Source organism: Sander vitreus, chromosome 16, assembly GCF_031162955.1.
Source record: "Sander vitreus isolate 19-12246 chromosome 16, sanVit1, whole genome shotgun sequence".
Taxonomy (NCBI): domain Eukaryota; kingdom Metazoa; phylum Chordata; class Actinopteri; order Perciformes; family Percidae; genus Sander; species Sander vitreus.
Genome location: NC_135870.1, coordinates 21757992 through 21779901, shown reverse-complemented (window position 1 = coordinate 21779901; position 21910 = coordinate 21757992). Strand labels below are relative to the sequence as shown.

The window sequence follows — 21910 nt, the reverse complement described above, 5'->3', positions numbered from 1 at the left end:
ACGGTGCTTACAGAGCAAAGTCAAGTTCTGGAATGAAGAAGCAGGGCCAAAATAAAGAATGGAGACAACAGGGCTCTCTCACTGAGTAAACGTGTCAAACGTGAGTAAAAGTGTCAATGCTGCAAGTCCCGTATCAATGACCTGGCTTTAGACTGCTGTACCTTGAGAAGAAGCCGTTTCTTATACTTACTCTAAAAATAAACATACCTCGACCTGGCATCCGAGCAAGATGTTTGTGAAGGAAGTTCCGCAATACAAGACATTACTTTTACTTCTTTCTTTTTTACCATGCACAGTATTTATTTGGCCAGTGTGTTAGAGACTGAAGCAAGGTTTTAAAAATATGAAGGTAATCACACTGTTACATAAACTTTTTTTTTTTTTTTTTAAATAACCGAGAAAATGACATTGATTTTTCCCAAACTTAACATCTGAGGTAGTTTCAGAAGTAATCCTAGAGTCATTAGCACAGACTTGAGAAGATCCAGGAAATCTCTGGCTACGAATCTCAACTTGCTCTTTGGCTCCTTATGAATGTAAAATTATGCAATGCATCTAAATGGAGCTGAGCCTTTAAAGTCAGCAGTAAAATAATTACTCCTGAATGGGCCAATTCTGCAAAAAGGTTCATGATAACAGACCTTCATTCATTTCTTTTGTGTCTTACCTTCAAAAACTCAACAGGAGCATTTATAATAATCAATCTTGTATAATCATTTCTTTTAGATTACCATTCAAGGGGGGAAATCTACTTCCTCCTCCATGATAATGTAGGTGTCCAGCCTTGAGCTGTGAATAGAATACCTTGCTCACAATGCTAGTTTGTGATTCATGATGTGTTCTGTGCCACAGTTTAGTAATCTGGATTGATAGAAGAGGGGAACAAGTCAAAAAGAAGTGACATCTTCATTTTAATTTGTTCAGAACTAGCAATTGCACACAGAACAAAAGCAAAGATTTTTTTCACAAAGCCTTGACATTGAAATCTCCAACACTCAGGCTACATCATTAATTGGTATTTGCAGAGAGATTAATAGGCTGGACCAGCCATAAACCACTTGTTATGGCGACGTAGATAATAGCTTGTATGTACTGTATACAACTATATCCCCCACATTTGGAGTGTACAGTGCTCACTGGTAGAGTGAGACAGCTGAGGCCAAAGCTTGTTATGGGGGACAGTATTATTACAAAGCCTGAGAATGATCTCTTGTGCTTTTCAGGAATGGATACATGCCACGCATTCCAAGAGGCGACCAAATCTTTACACCTGGGACTGTGCCAAGCAGGCTGCAGCTGCTCCTACAGGGACATCCATTCAGCTATGTATACATACCACCTATAGTGTTCTCAGATCCAAAGGCCATACTTTGCAAAGCACCAATACAATTTTTTTACCAGTCTTTCTTTTCTTTTTATGTGCATATGTGACGGCAACATTTAGCTGAAGATATTTTGCCTGGCTCTTTTGATCTTTCTGCAAGGTACATTTTAAAGTGAAGCCGGACATGGCAAATGGCATCACAAGTCCCCAACGCACAAAGGTGAGGAAGTACTCTTAAATATGCACACAGAATGTCTCCTCTCCTCGGATTCAAGAAAAGAACATTCCTTCAGATTGCCAGGAAATTAATCAAGTATTAAAAGAAGAAATGTGATGTCTGAGTCAGATGTCTACGTTTATGAAAAAGGGGACAGCTTTTAAGATTAGAGCACTTTTTTTTTTAGGGCGACTATGCAACTTAAGTCTTGGGATACAGTTTGAGCACTGATTTGTCCTGTTAGCGTTATGTGAATTGTCAGTGGGTTATCCATATGTATTAGGATTCCCACTACACAAACAAAATAAAATAAAAGAGGGCAATATGAAGTTGGTCTACGCAATCAAAACACCAGAGCAGAGTCTGACAAAGGCCCCCATGTCATGATGGAATGTGCAACACATAATTAGATCATCTTTGTGTCTCCACACCTATCACTCTTGTATTTTATTCACTGCCAAGTTACAATAGGATTCAAGACGAAAGCAGCACAACAAAGTGGTACTGGCACTAAACCAACAACAACAGTATCCATCTTTAATTGCATCGCAGGATCTTAAGAATCATGTTATTGAATATGTATTGTGTACTGTGACTTTAGCGTCGCTAAACGCCCGAACAAGGCCGCGAAGAAAAGAAAACCCAAAGACGAAAATATCAAGGAGATCCGTCACAATGCGGCTTAATGAAAGCAGAAATAAAAGCTGCATGCAAAAGGTAAGATCTGACCTGCTCGATATTCATCAGCTGACATTTCAGTTATGCAGATCTTGTGGGTAAAACACTTGAGGAAGCCAAGGAGGACAGATGACTCACGTCTTCAGTAATAAAACATTATTCTGCTGCCATACTGTAAGTGAGTGTCACCTCCTGCATACCATGACCACAGACATGACAGATATCTTTATTTTTCCAAATTGGTTTGTCTTCGGTACATAATCAAGGACAGAGTTATTGGGTATCTGGTCAGAGATATTAATACATCAGGAGGGGAAAAAAACAAAGCCTTGGATGAGTCATAAAAAAAGGAACAGAAATACAGACAGAGAGGGAAAAGGAGGGTGGCAGACGAGAGTGAAAGAGTGATGGAGGAAGAAGAGGAGAGCAGGGGAGACTAAGAGAGCGAGAAAGAGAATGAAAGGGAGAAAAAGAGGAGAGACGGGCAGAGGGAGGCAGACAGAACTAGGTCAAGTCACATGACTGGGATCGACTGCAGGCAGGATTAAATATCCTACAGCATGTGGTCATTTACACAACAAATGTACTTCTGATTTTATTAATTATTTCTCTTCCACGGGGGGGGGGGGAGATGAGGCTCGGCATAGCGAGGGTGATGCTACGCTGCGTTCTGGTTGGAAGCAAAGCTTTTCAGCGAGCACAAAAACGGAGCAGTAAAGACTGGAGCGAGCCGTTCCCTCTGAGACAGGAAACAAAGCCGGAGATAGCATGAAAATGATCATAACAGGAGGGAACGCGGTTCCAGAATATTTGATAGCTCCATTGTGACAGGCTAATGGCTGTATCATACACTGTCCATTATCCTCAGTGAAAGAGAAGGACAAGGACATGTTAAAAAAACAAAAAAAACAAAGATGTCACATCCTCTAACTTCTTACAAAGTGACAGCAAAAGTGTGTTGTAAAGTCGGGACAGTAGGGCTGCATGACTATATTTTCTGATATTGGTCTCACGATATGTCAGATGTCACAAAATAAAGTAAATTAATGTTCAATGCAATGAACTGCCCGTTGCTATGCATCATATGAGACAAACGTCATCAAATGTGGAATTATTCCTTTGGACTATTTTGTAAGAGGATAACACAGTATTCCACTTAAACTATGGTGATTTTGCAGCCGTTTTTCTTTAGATTTGCTAAATGGTCTTCAAAAGCTCAAAGTGTTTTTGTTTAAGCTTTAAGCTCTATGTGAAAATATGGCACCAGCCAGGATTCGCAACAGTGGTCTGCTGCACTTTTGATGACATAAGACAATGAATAACTTTGCTGCCAAGTGCTTGCAAATGGCAGTGGATCAAGAAGCACACACAAAGAGGTCACCACATTGCTTCAATCATTTCATTTTTCGGTGTAAACAAAAACATGTTTATGCAGTAATACAATTTTGTGCTAGTCCACCGATCGTGTATAAGAGTCAACTACAACACTCGTCAAAAAGAGTTCATATTTGACTTTCCGTTAGTTTAAAAGGATAAAATAGGTGAGGCTTTCAAATGGTAAAAACTGGCTTACAATGAGTTCAATGGTGACTCTGACTGCACTCTTATTGTGACTCAAAGTCTGTCTGAGTGGAATATCAAATGAGTGACTGAGATGCATGCAGCATAATGCAGGGTGACATGTCATGAGACGCAAAATGCCACTGGTACCCCATCACCCCCCCCTCCCCCTCCCATCCTGTTCCATCCAGAGAGGATAGATAGATAGATTTTTTTTAAAAGCCGCAATTCTAAAAAAGGTATAATCCTTCCAGGTTACAAAAAATGTCATTTCAAAACATTTAATAGTCTGACCGTACAATATCTTATCAATAAGATATTATTTCCTTAAATATATCTGGAAAACATAACTTTTTTTTAACCTAGCTGCTTTTCAAGGGAATCTTGTCACTGGAATGGAATTGCTTGATGTTTCCACAGGTCTACCACTACCACAAATGCACTTGATATTTATTAGAGGCCTTTATGAGAGTAAATTATTTGGTTAACATTAGAAGATTTATTTGAAGTTTTAATGCGTTGACCAGGAGTGAGAGTACAAGCCCCCGGGTGCATACAAACCAAATAACTACAGCAATTAAAATCGGGTTTATTTTGATACTGTAGCGAGGTCCAGGTCGAGAGGTGAGGCACCTATTGAGGGCTTGCTGCGTACTCCTTCTGCTGAAATGTCAATGATGACATCACCGCATGTCTACCTGCCAGATGCCGCGAGACGCAATGAGCCAGCGAAGCATGAGACTGCTCCAAAAATACTGAATCTGCCTTCCAGGGCAAAAACTCTTATCTCAAATAACAATTACAGACCAAGAGAGACAGGCCGTCAGATCGGTTTAGAGCTGAGCAATGGTGCATCCGCTCAAAAAAAGGTCGGGTCCAAAACAGCAAAGTTCATCTGGATCAAGGGACAGGCAAGAGGACGAGCCAGAGCAAGGTCATTCTGCAGAGCTGCGCAGAGATGTCTGCGCACGCGATGACCTAGAGGCACAGGGGAAATGCTTCGCAGTGCAGCGCAGCAGAAAGGTCGAACGTATTACACGGCCCTCTGGCTCTCAAATTCATGTTTTAAAAGGAAGAAAGACCCGACTGTCATAATCTGATATTAGTGCAAAGCCTGGCGGTCAAATACCACTTTCTAAGAATGCTAATATTAATATACCTGCATGCATTTGGATTGAATCGTGTACGTCTCCATTTTTGTGTTTGTATGTGTATCTACTAAGGGGCTGACACAACGTATTAATAAGTCAGTTGACAGACAGAAAATGAATCAACAATTTCAATAATTACATTTATGACTTGAAAAATGATAGTCTATAGATTACAAGTCTATAGATAAGTCATTTAGCAAGAAAAGAGTCTGAATAGTTCCTGGTTCAAGCTTGTCAGATGTAAGAATTTCCCACTACTCTGTATCTACTCTGATTTCTTATTGTGTGTATGTTTTAGTTGAAATGTTTCTTGAATGTGAAGAATGATAATTTTCAGTGTTTACAGTTTTTAAAGAGGAGTAGATTTGGTTTATACTTTTTTCCCCCCACACATTTAAAAGTTGGTGTGCTCCCTCCTGCACGAAGACACTTGCCACCATCACCTACAGTAATAAATATCAGCACAGAGGGGCCTTTGCTGCATTCCATCCCCTCTCTCTCCCCCCTGCCTTATCTGTCTCTCTCCGAGCTAGCACTGTCAAATCAATCAGAAACATCAGAGTAATATCTTTATATCAGCACAGGGAAATAGTAAAATGTTAATGGTACACCAGACGAAAAGTAATGGTTAAACTACAGTGTTTTTCCTAATAAAGTATTTCTGCTATAGAAGTCAACTGTCAGCTCTACTTTTGTATTATTTTATCAGCTTTTCAGGTTTCTTTGAAATTATATATATATATATATATATATATATATATATATACACATACATACATACATACATATATATACACACACACACACACACACACATTTACATTTTATTTTTAAAATAAAAAATAAGTAATTTCTACATGCCAGACCCGATTGATGTGCACACATACTAGCACACATCCTCATACAGTTAAACAGGCCAACCCTGCTCTGTATATAATTTACATAATATAACATCACACACACATACTGTATAGCAGACTGCATCATCAACATCAGCATTCCTAGAGAGGAGTCCAACTTGTCAGTTCAGCCATGCAGAAAGATGTAGGCCAACTGCAGAGCAACATGGGGGAAAAAAAAAAGTCAGCTCTGTGTCCTCATAGAAAGAGAGATGATTGACCAACTGTAACGGCATGTTTGCCTCCTCACTGAGACACAGAGATAATGAAGGAAACTAGACTGGAAACTTCTGAAATGGTTGGCATTTCTGCTTGACAAATAATGTCCAATCAATAGAAGAAGAAATAAAAAGTTATCGATTCAATACTAACTGCATTGTATTCCTTGAATTGCTCCCTTCATCTTTCCCCGTTTCTCTTGCTGACTGTCATCCATCCTACTTCTGACTTTCTTCCCCTCCTCCTCCCATCCCTCTCAACCCATCCTCCTTAATTTCCCTCAGTTTCTCCCTCTGATCACTGCCCTGCTCCTAGCTGTGCGTACTGCATCTCTCAGGGGGGACCGCCGGCCTGGCATCAGTAAGCCCATCAGAGGGAGACCGCGATGCCTCTCTTTTGATCAGCGCAGTCGCCACATTAGCATGCACCTCTGCGCTCTGCTGCTCTCCCCTCTGCTCCAAGTAAGCTACCTGCGTGTCAGCGCCGCCGACCCACCAGGAGCCTCGCCCAGGTAAGACGGAAGGCGCTCCGAGCCTGTCGGAATCGTAAATCGCTAATGAACATGGGCCCGCTCCGCCACTGATGAGAGGAGAGAGAACCGCGCTTGTGATCTCACCGCAGAGACGGTCAGGGCGCCGTAGCTGAACGCAGCGCCGTGCACTCTGTGGAACCCGAGTGATACAAATCTACTGATGGTGTTGATTCAGTACTGAGACTGTCTCATCCCTCTTGGGGCTTTATACCTCAAAGGGAGGCTCACAAACACACTCTTTTGTACGTGCTTTTCCGTGACAACAAACTAACACATGACAAAGCTACATTTCTTTTTGAAATCATACAAAAGGTAGTCTGTTTGTGTTTTAACCATAATATACAGTGGCTCTTTCATGCTATACCACAAACGCGCGTGTCAGTTCTGGTGAAAACAAAACAAAGGAGGTTATTTGTCGGGCTATGATTTAAAAGTTTACTGTCTGAAGAATGTAGAGGAATTCTTTATTTTGTTGTTGCTGTTTTTAGGAGGGGTTGTGTTTGGCCCCGGCCTGTACTAGGTCTTGGTCCACAGCCGGGTGCCCTCTCGCTTCTCTGCCACTTAATTAGCCCGGCCACAAAGGGGAGTTGGTCACATGGGCCCAATTTGGCCCGCTATAAAGTCTGCCAGGGGCTCAACGTGCATTACTACAGGAGTATTTACGTGTCTGCCTCACCAGGGTAAGAGACTTTGAAGATGCAGAATACAGGACCGAGAAGAAGAAGAAGAAGGGAAAAGAAAGAGAAAAAAAAATAACTGAAATGAAAGGAGGGGACCCTTAAATTCCAGGGAATTTTTCCAGATGTTGCGCAAATATTCTGCTGAGGCAATCCAGATGTGCTCACGCTGTTTATTCCCTCCTTAGGCTCGCTGTTCCAGGGGCTTTTCTTTCTTCCCCTTTTTCTTTCACTCTCTCTTTCGCTTTCTACAACCCCTCTACCTCCCACCCCTCAACCCCCCCTCCTTCGGTGGAGCCCACATCAGTGTTCCCTGATAGAGCCTTTTAAGTGAGGGCTTTTAATAGCCCCCAGGGCACCTTAGCATCCACTAGGATCCTGTAATAAACATACACTCATTCTCTACAGCATGTGTGTGTGTGTGTGTGTGTGTGTGTGTGTGTGTGTGTGTGTGTGTGTGTGTGTCTCAGAGAGAGAGAGAGATTAGGTGCCTTGTTTTATCGCTCTTTGGATCAATTAACAACTAACTCTGTTACTAACAATAGCTGCACTTCTGATGCGATGAGAAAAAAGAAAGAACGAAGCCATGCACACAGTGAAGTAAGTCCTAAATGAAAACAACATGCTTCCTGCTTCCTTTTTTGGAAGCCTCCACAATGATTCAGTTTTGTTTCCACGCTTTCCATCACTTCTCCCTTTACCTCTCCCACAGAGCGTGACCCAGCCACAACCCCTGACCCTCCCTCTCCCAGACAGCGCTCTGATTCTCAGCTGCTCCGCTCTACACCGCTCCACATACACTACTTCAGGAATCAGTGTGTGTCGGGTACCCCACCACCAGCCCCCACCCCCCACTACTACTGGTTCAGAACATACACGTTTGTATCATCAGCTAATCACGCACATGGCAGCATACATGTGCAAGCGTGTACACGCCAACACATATGCAACATGCCCAAGCATACACACATAGCCCTTCTGATACTCAAGTACATGCAAACGGGCCTAATCTTGCTGAAACGATCAGTGGATAAAGCATTCATTTCTTCACCAACATTTATATCAGATATGTCTGGCAAAAACACCAGACATACAATTGTTCAAGCTTCTCAACTGTGGTGATGTGCAGCTTTTCGGTTTTGTGTAAACTGAACATCACACAAAGCAACCAATCTGAAGACGTCACCTTGGCCTCTGAGATTGTTTTGTTGGGCTTGCATTTAACAGACTAAATGATGGAAGAAAAAAAAAAAATGTTATCAATTTCTTTTTAAAAGAACCGTTAGCTGCAGGACTAGAGTATGCCAACGCCAGTGGAGCGCACACAAATCCACAAATGCATAAATCTTCACAGCTGCACACAATCCTGCCAATAACAGTCCTGTCCCGCCAACAACTCAGCGCTCTGATCTGTCCCGTTTAATCTGTAGCCTTCTCCTGTTTCCCATTCTGGGCTGAAACAGAAGAAAGCATCCTAAATGTGACACTTGAACTCGTCAGAGCCGTTTTGCAGGCAACTGTCAGCACTTTGGTATGCAGAACGTTGACGACAAAGACATGACCAGCACCTGCACGCCTGCCTGTCTGTCTCTGGCTGTCTTGCAAACCTAGTTGCTCAACTTTCTTTATCTAAATAGCACAAACAGCAGATTTATATAGAAGGTAGGGTTGCATCTGCACTGAATTCCTAAATCATTATGCTAAAGTGTCAAGACTAAATGACACTGTCATGGGACAGTGATACAAAGCAATGTGCATAATATAATCCATTTACTGTACATGACTGAGAACATTTTCCAAGTAGTGGTGCTCCGTGAGAAAAAAAAAAAAGAAAAAAAAAGAAGATTCTGCATTCTGGTCTTACCATGGTCAAGATGGGTTTATATCGGAGCAATTTATTATGCGGTTCATTGTTGTCTAATATTATGTGGCCTTGTTGTTTTGTATTACATGGTTCTACCGTTTGATTTTACTGCACACACTGTCTGCGTAGCAAATTTCCCTTATGGGGCAATAAAATGTTGAACTCAAATAGATTGAATGCTGTGGGCAGAGGAAGGGAGGGAACAGCCATTTAAGCGCCGTCACTCAGTTAGAAACGGCATGAGACAAGACTTTACTTTTCGTTGCAGTTGCTTACAGTGTTTGGTACAGTATGTTCATCCAACAATGTCAAGAGTAAAAAGGTTCCTAATTGCCTGTGTTGTTTTTCAAGATAGAAAGCCCCTCCCCTCTATTCTTAACAGCCTTCCTGCTGTTGAGAACATTCCTAGAACCAGAAGGCTGCAGCAAGATGTCTAACCATAGGTGACAAAGCCCTCAAGATCTGTGTGTTGACTTTCTGTATGTGTGCACGTCTGCCTGGGTGTACATGCGTACAGGTGTGTTGAGGCCAAGGGGCCACAGTCTGGGCGGATGTATGAACATGCTAGGCCTGCAGGCGTCAACAACGAGTTGGTTAATCACTCTCTCTCTCTACTGCAGGCGGAGGAAAAACCCACAGAGGAAACCTGTTATCTCACATATTAACTTTTTTTCCCCCTCTAGTCTCTCTCATGCATGGTAATTTTAGAAAGTAACGTGAAAGTGACAACTCGTTAAGCCTGTGCGTATTTACACTTTGTAATCATGTCTGTAATGACCTGTGTCAATACTTTTGTATCTGCTAGCGTCCCTCGGTATCCTCCATCTCATCAGTAATCCAGACTTGTTTGGTAGCCCCTGTAATGGATCTTGTGTTCATCATAATTGCAGTCGTAGCCTCTAATCTTACAGGCTGGTTTACTTTGCCAAAGTTGAATCTGAATCCTGTCGTTTTATTGCGAGGACGTGAAAGTCGACGATAACTTTCAAATGCATTGTCTTGTCAACTTTCTCAAACAGGATCTGGAAATAGTCTAGCAAATTTAACAGCTTCAACGGTCCTCAATCCATGCAGGGCTTACTATGACAACGTCCAGTTCAGTTCAGTTTATTCACAAAACAGTTAAAGTACAATCATAATACGATATGTGAAATGGGACAGCCTGGTAAGCCATCTGAAGCTTGAGAGTAGGGGCCCAGGCAGTACGAAAATCATATTTCAGATATGTTATTTGGTATATATGTGCACGTTGTCTAGATTTGAAAAGTGCATGTGCGGGCCTTTACACTCCGGGGGCTTTTTTTATTTTTTAGAACTGTTGTTTTTGTCATGAGTACTTTCACACAGAACGCAACTGTTACGCGGTGATAAAGCAACAAATAAGGTTGATTTGTGCCTATACTTATGAGGATTATAAAACAACACGGAGGCTCCATAGTCTCAACCGAGATGGGAAACTTTACTCCTTTAACTCTTGACTAAGGCAGCACAGAGCAGATCCACTCCTTGCGTTCTTACCTTTCACAATAAAAGTCCTGGACATATACACTGCGTAACCGTTTACTAGAACTGGAACTCAAATTCACTCAGAGCATTTCACTTTGGATTCCCGACCATGATCGCAAAGCACAGGGAAAGGTTGTTTTTTTTTTGTCTTTTGTTTCCATCCGGAGCTAACGCGCGTCACTCCACTCAGTAGCCGGAACACAAGACATGGGACACCTCCATTGGTTTTGAGGAGCTAAAGCATTTATTTGTGAGCAAACTGCAAACTCAACTGTGCATTCACTTGATACCTTTACCGCTAGATTTGCTCCAATCGCTCACTCTCTCGTCCGCTCACACTGCATCTACTCTCTCTCGCCTAACCAGCATCCCCAGAAGCAAACTCAAACCTTCCCACTGACATCCTAATATATGCCTGGAACCGTGGAACTGTGGTAGAATAGTTGTGATTAAAGGCATTTTCAGGTTGTTTATTCCTCATGTTCCCGGTGTGCAAAGACCTTTTTACAGTAACACTTACAACCTGCAAAACACCTAAGATTAACCAAAGACCCTTAGACCCAACTATCCTCACCCCAACTACTAAATGGTCCCATTTATTCCTTCAGACTCAGCATTGGTTAAATAAGTAAGATACAATAAATAGAGACATATGGAAAGTGAGAATAACAGTCCAATTTAAATGGATTTCTGAGTAGAGGAACTAGTTTAGAAGAAAGGAAAAGACTAAAAGGGGACGCACCTCTAAAATAAGGCAACCATAAAAAACCCTAAAAGCACCTTGCAAAATAACAGAATAAAATTACTTTTATTTTGTAACATTTATGCTGCAATCACAGCGATACTGAACAACAATGCAAGTATGGAAACCTGGTGTGCATGAAGCAGGGGGCTTGAAACCTGTACAAATGTATACCGAACCCAACGGTGACCATGGAAACAGGAACATGATAAAAAGGTGGCTACTGTGTTATTAGTGATGTAATAATTCTCTGCAGTTACAGTTGCTATAAATGCCTAGTGTGTTTGTTAATAGCAGCTAGTTAGCAGAGCTAACATGGGGACATTCACTGTTTTGACTCAAGAGGTGAAACGCTAAGAGATTCTTAGAGTGATGCCATTATAATATTCCCTCAAATTAAAAGCTGAAATCCTAATCAAATCAATTCACACAGCAGAGCTCCTGAGGTAAATAAGTGTTTAAAGTAGAGAGCTCAGGAGTTTCTTAAGCAGGGAAGAAAATAGCTGCAGGAAGTGGATGAAAGGAAGGGGGAAAGTTTAACAAATTATGAAGACGAATTGCTACCGACTCAGTGATATTTGTGGCTTAACGTGATCTCATCACAGCTGGGATTGCATTACTACTTCAATGAATCAACACAATTACGTCATGAAATTATTTTATTATTTTACCGCATCCAGATATACACACCTTGCATGTCAACACAATGGATGACATGCATAAAATAAAGCAGAGGTTTGTTAAAAAGGGAGCTTTTGAAAAACACTTCAGGGAAGGTGTGTTGATTTTGGGAGCATTACAGGCTTACAGCCAATGATCATGCCAGGTTCGTCTGGCCAGTACTGACAAATGTGAGCTTGTTATTGGCTTATAAGTATGTTTTTAAATATTATTAGCATGTCAGCAGGTTGCCTGACAATGTGTATAACCTAACCTAGTATAACCTTAGAGAACCGAGTCATTGGCTTTTATTAGCTACTTGTGTTTTGTGCCCACGGGCCACTGTGCCCTATTCTGTCTAAGTCTAGTTTAAATCATGGCTGTTCCCAAATAACTTATTTTTCTGGGAGTATAAACGCCTTTCTGTGTGTTCAAAAGCAAGCACATCTCTTTCTCTCCGAATAAGAAATAACTACATTTCAACTCTGAGTTGCGATTGGTCTCAAATTTGGCAGTATGAGGCAGGCACACTGGGGTCAGGTCTCATTTTCATACCAGTGCAAACCTCTACCTGACTCGGGGAAAGAACTATGGGGGATATCCTGAGCCAGCTTTGAGTGGATTTTGGAAAACCGCTTTGTTTTTTAGAACTCTTCTTTCTTATATAAATATAAAAACACTAGAAGATTGACTTAACATTCACTACGATGAGAATGACAAACCTTTCATCAACAGGGTAAGCCAAAGCATTTGTAGAAATGCTCTGTATCTTCCTCTCTCCAAACTGCATTCTATAAACACTTTTTAAAAAAGGCATTTCATCATGGATATTAAAAAAAAATGGTAGCTGGCTATTCATCCGATATGCAAAAATATGGATAATGGAGCTACTTGATCACAGTCAAGATATGCATTTGTTGGCGTGAAGATGTAAATGTACATAACGTTCACCGTGCTACCTTCTGCTTACACCCAAACACCCACCCACACACACACAGTCACACACACACACAGAACATAACCAAGGTGTTTTGCATGCTGTGGGATTTCCGTGGCCCTGTGCCCAGCAGTGCGTGGAAGCCTCACCCCGCTGGCATCTGGCAAGGTGACAGACAAACATAACGACGGCGGAGGCAATGCTGGTGGTGGTGGGAGGGAGGGAGAAAAGGCGTGGGGCACACTGGGACACCTCCTCTCATTCCCTGTGACCTCAAAAAGAAACTGGGATGGAGCAGCGAGAGACCGTCTTAATTACCTCGCTCGGTTTCTGCTGTGGCGGCTAGTGTTTACATGTACATACACACAGACACACGTGTTTTCAGTATGTGTGTGTGTGGGTGGAAAAGACAGGGGAGAGTACTGTGCATACACCTGAATATACAGTTTTATTAAAAACAACCTCACAGTTGGGAGTCCGTAGTCAAATTATTTTTCTTTCTCCGAGGAGTGCAGAAACATCAAACGCATCATTCCAGCGTTTGATCATGTTACACACTGATGATATCGCAACCTGACCAGTGTAACAGATCCATATTATTACAACAACATTACAACAATACGCTGTAGTTTAATCTCAGTTACGCGACCCCTCGGAAAATACAATTCTATTCACTCCTGCTGCATTGTTCTACGTGACTTTAAGTGGAGTAAATTAACAATGTTGTTTTTTTTGTTTGTTTTTTTTACGGCTGTCATTCTCCTTGGGGCCAATAATAATAATTAGTGGAAGAAAATGTGGGCATAAGGAAATATAATGACATGAAGGAGCATAAGATATCTAGGATTCACTCGATTCGTCATCCCTCTCCAGCGAATCCCCGTCAAAGCCTATGTGCCCATAACTTAATTACACAACACATCATAGCCGCCAAACAGCCGGGACATTTTCACGCATTACCGCGCTCGCAGAAGAAGAGTTGAGAATTGTTTTCATTATTGAAAACATGCCAACTGGAGGATTGCGGAGGAGAGGAGAAGGTAGTTAGCCTCTAACAGCTACTGTTTTTTATTTTTCTTTCTTGGCAGGGTTTTACATTTTTACAACACAACTACAATATGCTGTGTTCTTACTCATTTTGTTTGTTTCTTTCCTTTCTTTCTTTCTTTCTCAGAGTAGCTCTTCTTTCTCAGCCTCTCTCTCTATGTTGTGCGGTGATGCACACGCAACACGGAGAAGAGAGTTCTGGCTGGAGTAGGGCAAACCGACCTTCCTCTCAGTGCGAATTACGAGTGTGATCTGGTCAAATCCCCACAGAGACCACGTTTCCACTTCAAAAGAGTGGCTGTACGCACCCTGAATACTGCCAGCCCACAGAAGAAAAAAAAAGCCATTCAGACACTCGGAGGACTGGAATTGGCCCAGAGACTAATGGTGCTCAGAAGATTCCAACACGGAGTAGTCAAAGTGTTCACAGCAGCAACCACGCTTCTACAAATCCAAACCGTGAGTGTAAATCACTGCTCAAGTGTCATTCTCATCAAGCAAACAATCCCTGGTTCTATCTTTTAAAATATTTTCCTTTTCTTTTCTTTTTATTATTGTAAACTGAATATTTGTATAGGCTACACTTAGACTAGTCCTTCCTCAGTGGCAGCACCGATTACAATCACCGCAAATCACAAATGATGCAATCAAGACAAAAAAGGAAAGGAACAGAAAAGGTAGATAGAAAGACAACAGAAAGAAAGGAAAAACGAAAGGACAAATGACATGCTACTGTCTTTAAACACTTTAAGCAACGGATTGAACGCCAAAGGCAAATTCCTGAAATGATCGAGCATACGAGGAGCAAAAGGTCAAGGTCTGAGAGGCAAAGTTCAGTGCGACCCGTTATCAAAGACCTCCTGCGAGCGAGGAGCTCCTTACACAAATAATTAACGAGCCCTTGAGTCATTCCATGATTCGTAGGCTACATCAAAAAACGCCTCCCGGCAGTTTCTGATTCATGCTATGTTTAGAACATAAACAAGTGAGGGCTGCGGAAGAGAGAGGAGAGAGCATGACAGGCTAAAATATGCCCTGTTTTATCTGAAGCCAACGCTTAATGCTTAATAATGATCAGCAGAGATATTCCAGGAAGGGGAAAAAAAACAAAAAGTCCACACTTCAGCACAGTTTACTGTAATTAAAAGAACACACACTACCGCTGTGTTCATAATTGGAGTGTTTATCTTTTTTTTTTTTCTTCTCTCGTACAGTTTTTGGTTTGGCAGGGTTGAGGGGTGGGAAAGTGGATGGTGGGCACATAGATGGCAAGCACATTTCCTTTGATTTGCTTGAGTAAGAGGCCTTGTGGGGGGGAGGGGGAGAGAGAGAGAGAGAGAGAGAGAGAGAGAGAGAGAGAGAGAGAAAAGGAGAAAAGGAAAGGGAGAGAGAGAGCTGTCACTTTAAGCCATTAAGTCTTGCTATAAAACTCCAATAAAAATGACAGCTGCAGCCCCTTTTCTCAAAAGGGGAGCAAAAGCATCACATCAGGAACACAAAACTGGACGGCTGTAAAAGACAAACTTGGCCAAATGCTTTTGGCAATGTAATTCCACCAGCCCACTCCCCCCCCCCCCACACACACACAATCCCTGTATTACCTTTGTTCCTGAGTTACTGCCAGAAAAGGAATGTCCGTCTCTCCCACACACACACCATCATGAATCTCACTTTCTCATCAAAGACCATGAACTTCATTGATTTTTTTTTGGGGGTGAGTAGTGTGTGTGTGTGTGTGTTTATGCTGGGTGTGTGTATGTTCCCAGAAAGCACCACATTCAGGAAAAACCACATGCACACACACACACACACACACACACACACACACACACCCACACACACATCTTTAGCAGGTGGTAAAACAGGCCTTTGGAGTGAGCAGATACCTTTTAATCGTGTTAAATCAATTGTCACCTATCAAAAGACAACATGTTCTATCTTTTATTTCTGTAAATCATAAAGACTTCAGTCAAGTTCGCTTTAACAAGGGTCGAAATAAACCGATGATGTGTAAAAGTCTCATCGTTTTATCAAATGTGACTCTCGGTTTTCTAAAAAAGGTTGAGGATGTCAATTTAAAACAAAGATAGTTTGAAAAAAAACTTAACTTGAAAAATGAATCAATTAGAAGGGCACTCGGAGAGTGCACGCCTCAGTCTCAATGCTATCTCACAATGTTAATGCAGTGTGAATTTTCCTAGTCGGGAACTCATTTTTCAGATCATTCTGACACCACGTGAATGCAGCACACGCCCCATCTCCCAATGTTAACGAAAGTGAAAAACAATTTGTGTGTCCACCCCGCAATTCAGATCCGCTCCAAAATCCAATGGGTTATCCTTGGCCCACGCTACACCCTTCCACCAAGTTACATGGAAATCTGGCCAGTAGGTTTTTTATTTTATTTTTTTTCTGGAATCCTGCTGACAGACAAACAAACCAACAAACCAACATGCAGACAAACCGAACCGAAAACATAACTTCCTTGGGGGAGGCAATAATTATAAATAAATGAAGACTGTACATCTGACACAGTCATCTCTGTGCAAGTGGTCAAGTTGATTTGATCTAACTAGCCCTTACATGTCTCCGAGGGCTTCACAATCTGAACAACACACTACGCAGCACCCTCTATCCTCAGTCCCCTGATTTGGATAAGGAAACATTTAATAAAACCAATACAACTGGACATGTGCATGTGTCCTCCCTAGGTGCTAATACAAATACAATATTAAATCAATACCTACACATTTGACTGACTTTACAGAAAAAAAAAAAAAAAAAAACGTACAGGCTTTTCACCTCTCACTCAAAACACTCTGCTTTCCTTTCACAGCCTGTCAACTGTTTATTGCACTGACAGACTGTCACGGCGATCAGCCTGATATTGCTCTGACTAAAGGACACAGTCTCCTTTCAATGTCATCCCTTCAGTCTTTATAGCTTAATGCCAGATATGCAAAGGGGGGGGGGGGTGATAGTGGGATCAGGCAGCACATCGCCATACAGTACCGAGCATATTTTGCGAAAGGGGGGGGGGTGTCGTCATCACAGCCAACAACCGATATATAATTGTATAATGTACTCGCTGTCATTTCAAACACTTGCGTGTCAGAATTTCTAATGCAGCGCGGCAGATAACACTGAGTGAGCGGCTAATCGATACGCTCAAGGACTTCGCAGATAGCGGCGTCCTTGAAGGGGGGGCAATTACCAATCAGCACTCAAGTGGACCTTTGAGGGAGCAAGTTTAAATATAAATGGCAATTTAAGGGCCCACAAATTAGGACTATAGGCGATGAAAAAGCTGCTGATGCAGCATGTGGTGTGGCTGCGAGGAGATGAGATCTTCGGCTGCTGGAAAAGTCTTCCCGCTCATTTAAACAATTACGTGTTGAGCCTTAAACCAACCACAGAGCCTTTCAGCTCAGACATGTATATGCTGTCAAGTGTCTGCATGAGCTACTCTGGTGTACATTTAAGGCAGACTGAAACTCGAATCACTTTCAGCGTGGTGGACACACAATACGGTGCACCTGTAATAACAGCCCGCGTGTGTGTGTCTGTGTGTGTTTGTGTGTGACACTGGACAGAGTATTTCTGGGAAGCCACATAAAGGGTGTTGTGGCGACAGTGTCAGCCTGTAACAGAAGAAAGCCTCAGAAGTCTCTGTGAATCTCCTCGGTGCATCCAGGCAGCTCTCTAAACGTGTCAAGGTGTAACACGACGCCCTCATGAAAGAGCTGCAGACACAATAACCGGGCTGGCCTCCAGCTCTGTGCTGTAGCTCTGCTACAGTGGACACGGGGCTGCTCTGTTCACTTAGACAAACTCACAGTAGCAGCTCAGCATTAATAATTTACACTGCTCGTGTGTGACAATGTGGGTTTGAAACCCTGGACATTAAACGCAGAAATTTGACCAAAAAAACCCGAAAGCCTTTGCCTAAGATGAATTTAGTAATTCACAGATGTATTCAAATTGTTACTGACATTTGTCAGTTCATTCAAGCAATAAAACATTAAAACATTTAAATTATGACAGCGTGGTAAATGGCCCTTCTTTCCTTTGAGTCTTTACTTTCTGGCGAAATGCAGCATGACAAATTAAAAAAAAAAATTAAAATCTCCAAAACTTCCTCACAAAAGAAACTCCACACACAAAGTAGCCTAGCAAATTGAGTATCCTCCATAACCTGAGATATCCCTGTGTAGATTGCATGATCATTTTCATCCACACAAAATAAGTTTCTGTTTAAAAGGTCAGAAATGATAACCATGTACAGAGATCCTGGCGCAGTTATTCCAAACCTGTGTCACCTGTTTAATGCTCATCTTTACTTGAGTTTTAAAGAGGCAAACTGATGTCGTCAACAAGCCAAGCAACATCGTTTGAGCGCAGAGCCAAGTTTAAAATGCAACGGTGTATGCTGCTTGGGTTCATTTTCAAACAATTAGCTACACATTCAGTGTCAAACGGAAGCAAGTTTGAACAAAGCCACGAGAAAGACAACATGAAGCTTATTTAAAAAAAAGAAGAAAAAAAAAGCGTTCATGCATATCTTTGCGGTACATGTTAGTCAAAGACTTACCAGGTGACTTAATGAAAACGCACACAAGCTAGCTTAATACAGACAACATGGTAAAAAACTGCTCGTGCAAGTTCAAATCCCTCCGTTTTTGCAATGTTTAAATTCAGCCCTACTCGCTACAGCGCATAGCAAACGCTACAGTAGCAAAAAAGCTTCATCTCGGTTTGCACTTTTCCATGTGGACCCGATATAAAATTAAAATAAAGTTTTCAGCGCGCGCGCGTTATGCGCACAGCTCATCCCAAGCGAGATGTCGTTTACGTATCAAAGCGAAATGTCATCAGCTCAACCAGCAACATTAGACACATGCAACGTAGAGAGGACATATCTGCTTTTATTTTAGTATTAAACGAAAGAAGACAACGTCCGCTAAAGCTCGTCAACAGCCCCAAACATGTTGCTGCATTTGGCAACTAACCCTAACCCATTGCACGCACTGTCAAAAGAGGAAAAAAAAGGGGCATACTCAAAAACAGCGCGCGGGCACGTTTCACACTAATCTACCGATGAAAGTCCTATCAAAACCCCTCACACGTATAACAGAACGAGGCTTAGTCATTGAACAAACAAACTTACCCAATGACAGGAACGGTTTGGTTTCCATGTCTGTCTGGTAGGTTAGCTCATGCCAGCTGAGACGACCGCGTTTGGGAGTTTTTCACTGGCGGCTGCTCGAGCAGACCAGACCCGGACCAGGGCTGCTGCTGCTGCTGCGGTTGTCTTCAAGTAGACTCGGCGCGAAGCGTAAAAGTGACAGGTCGCTGTGTGATAAGTCTCAAAAGATAACCCTAATGTCTCTACCTCTGTTTGCTCACTCCGCTGCCGCGCTCGCGCTACTCTCCCTCTCGTGCTCCGGTGTACAGCAACTCCAACTACTGGATCTGCACTGCAAAAGGGACCTGTGCAGGGGGTACTCCCACCAACGCAGGCCGAGCTGCAGCGACAACGCCACAGACAGGAGCCCTTATCGTGAACTTTGAAATGAACAACACAAAAAGAAAGATAAACACGCAGCGCATTTCATCACAGCTAGCCTATTAAAAAGGTGGTCTGCAGAGGTTTTCCAAATCACGCGGAGCCCTTTCAGCTGAGTAGCAGATAGGCTACTTACTCTTTTCACTGCTTATCTCCTGTTATTTTAACCTGGTCACATCTGTTAAACCACGGCTGTTGGCTCAGTGGATAGATATTTCAACGGCACACTCACCGCTAAAGCAATTGGCCTATCTCTCTCTAGAAGCTGCTTCAACATAATATAACATAGACCCACTCGCCTACACAGAAGGGTTAAGGTTTGATAACATCTTATCCAGTCTGAATCTGGTATCAAATCCACTTATTGAATCTCAATCGTTTTGAAACTCAAACTTTAGGTTTATGTAGAAAATGGATTGAAGAACTATTGAATTCATTTTTGATAAAGAACTTAAAATCCAAGACTTTTTATTAATTCATTATTACTTTTTTTTTTTTTTTTTTTAATAAAGTTTTGCCTGCATGTTTGCAAACTGACTGTTTTGCACATTCAGATTCAGAGATGTAGTCAAAACTTTGTTCATCGCCTAGTGATGGAAATCTGTCTTTGTCGTGTCTCCAAGTACAAACACAGTGCAGTTGTTCTTTGCTAATGAAGCAGGCAACATAAAGAGTTCCCTGACACTCAAACAAATCCAGATATTTCACCAACTTTGCCAACTGGCTATCATAATGTGTTCAGAGTGCATACAACTAAAACAAAAAAAAGTAAATCCAGACCAGAAGAAAGTTGCGCAAGCTAAAATGTAACACAGTTACAATATCAATATTTTCCTATACTGTTGTCTGCCAACATGGCACAAAAAAAAAAAAAAAAGATCAATTTATCGCAGATGCATAAAAGCTTGGGGCAGATTCACATAAGCCACCTCTGCTAGCTTTACAGCACGCTTAATTTGCATATCTCTCCCTGCATTCAAGCAATGCTACATCTCTGTCATTGTTTTTGCTGCTATCTGGACATGACAGTTTATGCTCAATTAAAGCCACATCCATCTTCTGTGCACCTCCTCCCCTTCGACACTAAATCCTGCACATATGGAAAGGCACATGTTTCAGGAGAGTCAAAAATGCTTCTTCTTTGGCCCAGATTGAAGGAGCGTACCACAGATGCAGGCGTTACATTTCCCCCATACTGTAAAATCCCTTATGTAGTGCATTAGTATACATACGCCTCCTGCAGCCATCCTCCAGGCCGCTGTGATGAGCCTGCTCCTGTTCAGCATTTGAAGGTGTTCACCACGTTTGTACCGAGGCGAGATACATAATTAATGCTATGTATGGCACATCAAACGCAGCAAAAAAAATAAAAAAAAAAAAAAAAGAGTAAAGTTAACTTAGACTGGGCACTGTTTCAAGGTGTGATTGTGTGCATGTGTGTGTGTGTGTGCATTATTTTATTTTTTTTTATTCTTTTTTGGGCATTTTAGGCCTTTATTTTGATAGGACAGCTAAAGACATGAAATGGGTGAGAGAGAGAGGGAATGACATGCAGCAAAGGGCTGCAGGTCGGAGTCGAACCCGCGGCTGCAGCGTGCTCTACCAGGTGAGCTGCCCAGGCGCCCTACGTGTGCGTTTTTTGTGTAGTTGTGCAGACGTGTGAGGAGAAAGAAAATCAGCATGGCTGATCCTTCCACTCCAGGCCTTGCTTTTGTGTGATATACATCCTTTATCTATGTCTTCTGAGTAAACAATTATCAATCAGCAGACGGTGTCATGTTAGCACGATGATGATAAGTGACTTAATTGGCTGGGTAATTGCTCATCAGAGGGGGAGGGAGGGAGGGAAGGAGGGAAGGGCAGCAATTGGACGTCCTGTTTGCCCTCGTTTCAGCAGGCTGTTTTGCCTTGGGCCTTCGCTCTGTAATAGAAGACAGACACAACACGGCTTTTCTCAAACACCTCGATCAGGCCGAGTTCTCTCATCCTCGGCCGTGATTAATAGCGTTCTGACCCTTCACCTCCATTCATATAAATTCTCTGGAGGGGTGTTTTGGCTCTCCACAAAACATCACACCTCTGCTAGCCGAGGCCTCGAATCTATACTTACAGTGGTGTGAAAAAGTGTTTGCCCCCTTCCTCATTTCCTGTTCCTTTGCATGTTTGTCACACTTAAGTGTTTCGGAACATCAAACCAATTTAAACAAAAGTCAAGGACAACACAAGTAAACACAAAATGCAATTTGTAAATGAAGGTGTTTATTATTAAAGGAGAAAAAAAATCCAAACCATCATGGCCCTGTGTGAAAAAGTGATTGCCCCCCTTGTTAA

At 42.1% G+C, this 21910-nt stretch overlaps 1 protein-coding gene across 2 annotated transcripts in view; it reads right to left on the bottom strand.

Moving 5' to 3' along the window:
* Positions 1-19504, bottom strand: part of rxraa (retinoid X receptor, alpha a) — a 117052-nt gene extending 97548 nt beyond the window's left edge. For both annotated transcript variants that reach the window (XM_078271695.1, XM_078271696.1), the window contains exon 1: positions 19181-19504. In XM_078271695.1, the coding sequence (XP_078127821.1) occupies positions 19181-19208 (28 nt within the window). In that variant the 5' untranslated portion in view covers positions 19209-19504. The remainder of the gene's footprint in view (positions 1-19180) is intronic.
* Positions 19505-21910: the final 2406 nt, after the last annotated feature.